Source organism: Apus apus, chromosome 15 (assembly GCF_020740795.1).
Source record: "Apus apus isolate bApuApu2 chromosome 15, bApuApu2.pri.cur, whole genome shotgun sequence".
Classification (NCBI taxonomy): domain Eukaryota; kingdom Metazoa; phylum Chordata; class Aves; order Apodiformes; family Apodidae; genus Apus; species Apus apus.
The window spans coordinates 14,697,596-14,706,549 of record NC_067296.1 but is presented as its reverse complement, the minus strand read 5'-3'; the positions used below and the strand labels follow the sequence as shown (position 1 = coordinate 14,706,549).

Below are 8,954 nucleotides of genomic sequence, written 5' to 3'. Positions count from 1 at the left end.
AAATGGGCTCCTGGCGCGGCTGCCTGCCCAAGGCCTTCCCTGCTGCTGCCCCACACTGCCCACCCCTCACCTCTCCCCCACCTCCCCCAGCCCTTCCGCCAGCTCTGCACCACACCCCCACCCTGGGGTCTCCAAATATGGGGAGACCCCTGCTCAGGGCACATGGGGAGGACGCAGCCCTGCTAAGCCCCTGGCTCAGACCCTGCCTTGGGGGGTCCAGCCCCACACCCCTAAACCAGGCACCCCAGGGCTCCCCGCACACCCCACCAGGGCTGGCACAGGCAAGGGTCTGCCCCAGGGGGCAGTGGGGTTGCTGACGGGTGGGATCCTGATCCTGAAGAGCCTCCCAGAAACCTCACACCTCCCCATGCAGGGGAGGCACCCCGAGGAGAGCCCCCTGTGCTTGTCACCCCAGGCCGCTGTCAGCTGGAGGGGACTGTCCCCCCACAGCCCTCTCCTGCTCGGCCACCCCAGCTGCAGAAACAAGGGTTTATTTCCCATGAGCAGGTCTGGATTAAAATAAACTCCTGGCCCAGATCCCTTCGCTGGTGCCGCAGGAGATGCTGCGTTTGCTGCTGGCACTGCCCACAGCGCTGCGAGGGCCTCCACCCCCGGGCACGGCGGGGACATGCCTGTCCCCTGCCCAGCCCCTCGGGACATTCCCTCGCAGTGGGGCTGTGGGGGGACACTGGCCCTGCTCAGGCCAGGCTGAGCCACCTGAGGCCGCTGGCCGTGGGGCAGGGCACGGGGCCAGCCCTGCTCTGATCACCCCCAGCACTTTTTTCCTCTTTTCTTCCTTAATTTACCGAGTGCTAAATCCAAATATTACAACTTCCCCTCCACACCGCTGGTTACGCAGGCGGCCCCCGGCCGGGCATTGTCTTATTGTTTGCAGAGGGAAGCTCCAGTGGGAGATTAACCTGGCGTTCACCCCCGCCCGCCTTCACACCCTGTCCCTGCCGGCGAGGCCCGTGTCCCTGGGGACAGCGGCCGGCACGGGGTCCCGGTGGAGCAAGCAGCTCCGAGGGGTCCAGAGCACAGGGGGGATGTGGCAGGGTGGTGGCACCGCGGGCTGGCGTAGGGCTCAGGGACACCAGGGGAGTGGGAGGAGCTGGTGGGTGTCCTGGGGGTCTCCAGCAGACACTTTGTGCTGCTCCTGGCCCTGGCAGGGTGCTGGCGGGGTCAGGTTCGAGATGTTTCTGCAGGCACCGGGAGGCAGAGACAGCTGGGGGCTGTGACACTGCCCATTCTGTCCTGTTCCATCTCAGTGTGTCCATCACACCATGGTTGATGGTCCATCCCAGCCCTTGCTGCCCATCCCTCCCAAGTCCTTGTGCCCTGCCCTGGGCAGCAGAGCCCTTTCCCCATGTCCTCCTGTCCCCTTCTCTCCCTGTATCCATGTCCACCTGTCCCCTTGTCCACACCCACTCTGATCTAGACCTTGGGGGTCACTTCACAGCTGTATGTCCCCAGTCCAACAGGTCTGGGGGTGACCTGTGATGCTTGGTCAATCGCTGTGGTCACAGCAACAGGGAGGATTCCTGGGCAGCGAGCAGCTGAGCTTGGCTCCAGTGGCAGGGAAGGACATGTTGGGGTCTGTCCTGAGCCCAGGGAGGGCCAGGGAGCACCCAAAGGCATTGCTAAAGGACAAGACATGAGCAGGGCTGGACCTGGGGGCTGAAACCTGCTAACATGTCCCACAGGCCTGGCTGGCTCTGCGGGCACAGCCAGCTCCAGCTCTGGCTCCAGCTCAGACACATCTTGACCCAGGGGCCGTGGGCTGGCCGGGCAGTGCTGCCCACCCACCACAGGCTCTGCCAGGCCCCTCTGCCATGGCAGCTCCATCCTCCCACACCCTGTGCCAGCCAGGCCCTCTGGAGTCCCTCTGTGGCTGTGGGTCCCTTTCCCTGCCATGGTGCCCAGCGGTGGGGTCCCAGTCCCCTGTCACTGGGAATAGAGCCCCTGCCCGGGCCCCCTGCCCATGGCTCCAGCAGCTCCTGCCCAGCTGGTCCTGGCCTCTGCCATCCCACCAGCCTGGTGGTGCCGGCACCCCCGGCTCCGGCCGCAGCCCTCCTGCATTCCAGCCTGGCTGGCCCGGCAAGCTTAAACTGCAGTGAGGCTGAAATATTTGGGAGGGGAATGGAGAAGGGAAGGGAGGGGAAAAAAAAAAAAAGAAATCTATAAAAAGAAAGTTTAAAAACACAAGTTAAAGAAAAAAAAATACCAGGCGCGGAGTGCAGCTGTGGTTCTGGTTCCAGTTCCCAGGTGATGTCAGGCCTGGAGCCCCTCCAGCCCCGGCCCCTCGGAGACGGTCTTGGTGGGTTCAGCACTGAGTGTTTTTCCTTCCTGAGACTCGGGGACACCTTCCTGTCTCAGAGAAAGCAGCCAAGAGCCTTTCCAAGGGTGTCCGAGCGCAGGAAGGGGAGAGGATGGGAGGGGAGCGCGAGAGCGGCAGCACGGCCGGGCCATCGGCTGCAGGGGCCATCAGCCGTGGTGGCCATCAGCCACAGGGGCCATCAGTGCAGTGGCTGCAGCACTCACCCCACACGGGGCAAAGGGGCACCCGACTCCCACCAGTCCAGCTGCCTCAGGCCACTCTGAGTCACCATTTCCCTCTCGTGGTGCTGGGAGGGAGTGGAATGTACTGGGACCTGTGGGATTGGCACTGGCACATGCTGGGACCTATGGCCCCAGCACTGGGATATGCTGGGATCCACAGTCTCCAGCACGGGGATGTGCTGGATTCCTCAACCAGCAGTCCCCAGAACTGGGACCTACTGGAGCCCACTGGGACCCATGGCTCTGCACTGGGACTTAACTGGGATCCATGGCCTTTATACTGGAGCTTGCTGGGGCCCTAGTCCCTGGCACTGGGGCATGTTGGGACACTTGTGCTCAGCCCTAGGACAACCTGGAACCCACAACCTGATGGCTGGGACACCTGGGGACCCACTGTGTCCCAGCACTAGGACCACCAGCCCTCACTGGTCCCCCAGGGGGCTCTGGAGCCACCTCTTCAAGGGGACAGTCCCCTTTCATGTGCAGGTCAGGCTGTTTGCAGAATGCAGTCCCCCCCTCCTCACACTCCCCCTGCCCCCCGATAAACCCGGGGGCAGGGATTCTGTGTCCCAGGCTGTTTGGAGAATCTCACGGCTGTTTCTGGGGGTCTGGGACACATTAGCCACGCTGAGAACAAACCTCTCCCCCCAGCCCGCTCCCCGCCGGGGCCCGGCTCTCGCAGCTGCGCCGCGCTGGCAGCTCCATAAATCAAACCCGGGGGGAGGGAGCCCGGGGCAGGATCACCTCGGCTGAGCGGGGGGCCCAAAGGTGCTGGTGGGCTCCCACCTTTGCCCCCTCCCCGGGGTGGGACCCCCGGGGTGTTCCACCCCACTCCCTGATGCTCCGGGGTGATGGGGGAGGTCTGGTCCTGCAGCCCTCAGGGGTCATCCCAGCAGCCCCCAGCTGCCCTGGCTGCAGCTGCCTCTGCTCGGCGGGACACGGTGGCCCCTGGGACCGCCAGGCCCACCACGGCACCTTTCCCAGGCTTGGCGTTCCCCACCGCCCAGCCCAGCCCCCCCAGGCTGAGTCCCTGGGGGGGCCCAGCCTGGGAACCCCTCATGTCCCTGCCTGACCCCATGCAGGTGCAGCTGCCTGCAGCCCTGCTGTGCACGGGGCGGTGGCGGCAGTCACAGCAGTGGGGACAGTCACGGTGCTGGCAGCAGTTGTACTGGGGGCAGCCGTGGCCGTCCCGGTGGCACTGGCAGTTGCGGTGGCAGTCACAGCAGCCATGATGCGCTGGGTGGAGGGGAAGGCACAAAAGCAGTGACTGTCCCCAGCCCACCACCCGGGTGCTTGTGTCTGTGCCACGGGCCCAGCAGTGCTGTCCCCATCCCGTGGCACAGTGTGGATCGTGTCAGGGCTCCCGTAGCTCCTGTGGGGCCGGAGCTGTCGGCAGAGCCTGGAGATGTGGGGACAGAGCGTGCCTGGGGTCCTGCTCCATGTGGAAAGTGGAATGGCTGCTGGCTCCAGTGGCACAGACCAACCAGCTGGGGGGACCCGGGCTATCTCAGGGACCCCGTGTGCAACCCCCTTGCCCCACACAGGCCCATCAGAAAAAATAAGGTTTATTTTCCAAGCGGCTGCACGGTCACAACCGGTGCCTGCGGGGCTGCCGCACCCCGTGTCCCCCCCCGCAGCGCCTCGACGCCGGCCGCACACCGGGCCCCTGCCCGGCCAGCCCCGGGGCGCGGGGACCCCCCTTCCCGGCCCTGCCCCGCGCCGGTGGCCTCGGCCCCGGGAGTGTCCCCCCACCCCGCTGTGGGGCCGGTGTGGGTGCGGTGCCAGCCCGCGGCCCTGGAGGGGCAGCTCCCTCCCTCCCCGCTCCGGTCCCCGGAGCTCCGGCCGGCTCTGCCGCTGTCTCAGGTGGGTGCTGCCGGATCCCGGCTCATCTCCGCGACACCCGCAGCGGGGTCACCCCTCGCACCTTCAGGCAGTTGCCCCCGAGCTCCCTCCGGCCACCCTGCAGAGAGAGGAGGGAAGAGCTGCAGGCGCCGGGGGATGTCCCAGCCGGGGGTGCCCCACTCCTGCCCACCGGCACCCCGGGATGGCTCCGCACGGAGGAGATGCCCCGAAGTGGCTGGTGCTGCTGCCCTGGGGTGGGTCAGCACTGGCCAGGACGGACAGACAGACAGGGCTGTGCCCGGCAAGTGGCTGGGCAGGCGGCTGTGGGGTGGCTGCTTTGGGGGACCCCCCCTGTGGCCCTGTCACCCCGCAGGGAAACAGCCCCTATAGCTGCGGGACACCAGAAGAGCACTGAAGGGCTGGTGCCACCCCAGGGCAGAACAACAGCCCCTGGACAGCCCCACCGACCCAGACAGACCCACAGACCCTCCTGGAGATGAGGAGGCTCAGCCCCACCTCCTAGCACACCAGCACAACTTCAGCCCAGTACTGCCCACTATAACCCAGCACAGACCAGTGTGGCCCAGGTCTAGACCACAAGAGCCCAGTATAATCCAGCATGGCTCAGCACAGCCCAGCCCATTTCCAGCCCAGTCCAGTTCCAGCCCAGTTTTAGCCCAGTTCAGCCCAGTTCCAGCCCAGCTCAGTTGCAGCCAATTTCCAACCCAGTACAGTTCAGCTCAGCCCAGCCCATTTCCAGCCCAGTACAGCCCTTTTCCAACCCAGCCCAGCCCATTTCTAGTCCAGTACAGCCCTTTTCCAACCCAGCCCAGCCCATTTCCAGCCCAGTACAGCCCTTTTCCAACCCAGCCCAGCCCATTTCCAGCCCAGTCCCAGCTGTGAAGGGCTGGGGAGGCTGCAGAGTGTGGCCAGCGAAGGGGGGGCCGGGAGCAGGGGGAGTGATTAAAAATGGAGCAGCAGAAACCGAAAGAACCCCGAGGGCTGGAGCCTGTTCCACGGCTGCGGGGCTCGGGGGCAGCTTGGGGGGTCTGGTCGGTCCAGCAGCCCTTGCCCACACCCCTGCCAGCCCCCCATCCTGCACCCATCACAGCCCCATCCCAGGGCAGGAGCACCCAGCACCCACAGGGACAGGGTCAGCACAAGATAGGTCTCTCCCGGGGGGCGTCAGCTGGACAAGGGTGCCAAGCTCAGCCCCCCGACCCATGTGGGATGGGAACCCCTGCCGGGCCCCCTCCATATGTGATGTCCACTGTGCCACCCCCTCTATCCCCATCATGTCATGGAGCTGCCCTGGGCAGCCCTGCTGCAGCGCCTGAGGGGCTGGTGGCTCGGGGACAGGGTCGGGGACCGGGATGGAGGCAGGGACAGGGGCAGCCTGCGAGCTCTGAGTTACACACACCCCCTCCCCCCGGGGCAGCCAAGTGCCCCCAGCACTGGGGTGACTGTTTAACCCCCCGAGACCTCCCGGCCTGAACGGACGTGGGGGAGCAGCCCGGCCCTCTGACGCGAGCGGGAGCTGTGGGCGTGCGGCTACGAGCAGGATTTGGCCGGGAGCAGCCAAAAGCTTCGCGGGGGCTGGAGCCAGAGCCTGCGGCTCTCGTGGGGACGTGCCGACCCTCCTGCCCCGGGCAGGGGCTGCTGTCCCCCATCCCATGGGGACACGCTGACCCTCCTGCCCTGCTGCCCCGCTCACCCCTTTCCGCTGGTTGCTGAGGCAGAAGGTGCAGATGCTGCGGGGCTGCTTGCTGTCCAGGTCACCCTTGGCGCCGTAGATGGCACTGAAGCAGGGCTGCCCGTCCTCGCAGCCCTCGCCCAGCAGCAACACGTTGGCCAGGTGGGAGATGTAGCTGGAGGCCAGGCGGAGGGTCTCGATCTTGGACAGCTTCCGATCCACCGGCTCGGTGGGGATGAGGGTCCGCAGGGCGGTGAAGGCCGTGTTGACGCTCTGGGTCCGGTCCCGCTCCCGCGCGTTGGCCGCCTGCCGCTGCTTCACCATCACCATCGGCCCCGGCTTCCGCGGCAGCTTGCGGCGAGCCTCGGCCCCCTCGCAGCAGCCGAACGACTGGTCCGACGTGTCGCTCTCGCTCCGGTTCTCCTCGTCCTCTGAGAGGATGCTGAGGTCGGGGTAGAGCACGCGGGCGGCCACGGGGCGCAGCATGGTGAAGGCCATGGCAGGACCCCCCCAACCGCGCCCCCAGCCCTACTGGGGGGACCCCCCGGGCTGCGGGGAGCCTTCCCCCGCCGGCACGGCTCCGACGGCCGGCTCCGAAGGCTTTCCCGCTGCTGCTCCGCTCCGACAGCCGAGCGGGGCTGGGACGACTGTCTGCAGGGGGGAATCGGGATTTATACGGCCGGGGAGGGGCTGGCGCCGGAGCCCACCCCCAGCCGGCCCCCCAAGCCTCCGGCCAGCGTCCTCGCCCCAGCGCTGGCTCCGGCCACGGTCCTGGCCCTGCTCCGGCACGCCGGGCTGGCCGCGGGCACCTTGCGCCCGGGGCCGGGCTCCAGGTCGTGCCCGTGGTTCTGCCGGACCCTGACAGCGCCACAGACGGTGCCAGGACCGCCGCATGGCCGCCTCCCTGTGCCGCAGCTCTTGGCACTGGGTGCCTCTGAATGATACCACACGCAGTGCCAGCCCATGAGCAGCATGTCCCCAGTCCCTGCCAGGCTGTGCCCTGCCAGGCTGGGTCTCACTCAGACTGGCACAGGGCAAACATGGGATGTGGGAGCCAGGATGGAGCAGGGATCTGGGAGCAGGTAGCACCGGTGCACTCCTCAAGGTGTTTATCAGCTGGGATGCTGGTACCTGGGCAGGGGACACTCTGCTCTCCATGCCCCAGGAACAGGGTCAGTGCCAGTGCCAAGGAGGATGCCTGGAGTGGGCTAGGATCAGTGAGGACAGACAGCTCCTTGGGGATGCCCTGCACCCCTCTTTCCTCTGTTCCTGGGACTAGCACACTGCCTGCCCACTGCAGGAGGGGACAGGGGGACACGGTCAAGGGCACAGGCATCATATCAGGCAGGGCTGCCAGGCAGGCAGGAGCGTTTCCTGCCGCCCGGAAGGTGTGCGCCAGCACTGGAAACTCAGAGCCTTTTCCTGCTAGGGGAGAGCAGAGTTGGCAGCAGCAGGAGCTGCCGGTGTCCCAGGGAGGGTTAGGGGTGCCCTTGGGGCAGGACTTGGTTCCTGGTAGGTAGCTCTAGGGCTGCTGGGGACATGTCTCCAGGGCCTGGCAGTGGCCACAGTGCCAGCCCATGACAGCTACGGTCCCCACGTGGCCACCAGTCCCACATCCACAGGGGGATGCCGGAGGAAATCTCCAATTAGTGGGGCAAAAAAGAGCCAGCTTAGGGGCTTCCTGGTGACTGGGACAGTGCCCGTGGGACACAGTGGGCATGTTGCAAACCCCAGAGCAAGGTGGTCAATGGGGAGGCCTGGGGGCCACAGGATGGGGTGGCATAGTGTCTCACTATGCCCCACAGCTGGAGCCTAAATGGCTGCAGGGCTGGATCTCATGGAGAATCCTAGGCTGGTGGGTTTCCCCCTTGCCCCGTCTCTCCCAGTGTATGCCAAGGCTTGTCACTGCTGGGACTGTGGCACTGTGCTCCTTGGCACCAGCACTGGCACTGATTTGCTGCCTGCCCATCCCCCTGGCTGTGAGCAAACGGCCCCTCACCCCCCGCGGGGCGCAGACAGGTCCTTGCCACCGGGATCCCCCAGCCCTGTTTTCCTTTGCCATTTGTCTGCCTGTGCAGAGCCTGTAAATCACACAGTGGGGGGGAAGAGGGCCACGGCAGGGGCCGGGGGTCCTGCTGGGGGTGTGCAGTGATGCACCAGGAGCTTGCACTGTTGTGGGGACCTTTCCCCTTCCTGGCTCTGTCCCCTGCCACCCCTCGCTGTGCACTGGGTGACCCTGACTCTTTCCTGGCCCTTCCCATAGCCCTTGCCCAGCACAGAGCTGGGGCTGTTTTTACCTCTGTGGAGGTGCCTGGAGCAGAGCTGGGGGTGGGCAAACCCTTGGCACAGCAGGCAGGGAGCAGGCAGGTGCCTGTGCTGAGACAGGAGCCCCTGGTCTTACCCCAGTGTCCCTCTGGGCTGTGGCTGGGGGGCCGCAGCAGCCCCCGGCCCTGACAGGCAGCAAGATGGATGGCAGGGGCTGTGTACTCAGCTGCGGCTGCCCCACACATGGCCACCAGCTGACAGGGATGGGCTGGGATGGAGGGGACAGCTTGGCCCCCACAGGGTCCAGCCAAGCTGCCCTGGGGTATTTCTGGGGGACATGGCCACGGGTGGGGTCCTGGTGGCCTGTGCTGCTGCAGTGGAGGATGGGACATGTGGGGACATCGGCAGGGAAGGAGCAGCAGGCTTTGTCCAGCTGCCTGCGGATGCTGCCACTGGAGGACGCGCGGGACAGGACGTGTGTCCCGGTGCCCAGACCCCCCCCGGCACTGAGCACGGCGGGTGTGACTCAGCCGGGTGACACGAGGCACAACCGGGGGCTGCGGCATCACAAACCTCAGCGCCGCGTGGCCGACTT

At 66.3% G+C, this 8,954-nt stretch overlaps 1 protein-coding gene across 1 annotated transcript; it reads right to left on the bottom strand.

Moving 5' to 3' along the window:
- Positions 1 to 4,108: 4,108 nt before the first annotated feature.
- On the bottom strand, positions 4,109 to 6,723 carry TCF15 (transcription factor 15). Its single transcript, XM_051633011.1, has 2 exons — positions 6,116 to 6,723; positions 4,109 to 4,519 (listed from the first exon to the last, which is right to left on the bottom strand). The coding sequence occupies exons 1-2, from the start codon at positions 6,590 to 6,592 to the stop codon at positions 4,445 to 4,447; spliced, it is 552 nt and encodes a 183-aa protein (XP_051488971.1). The 5' UTR covers positions 6,593 to 6,723; the 3' UTR covers positions 4,109 to 4,444.
- Between the last annotated feature and the right edge of the window lie 2,231 nt (positions 6,724 to 8,954).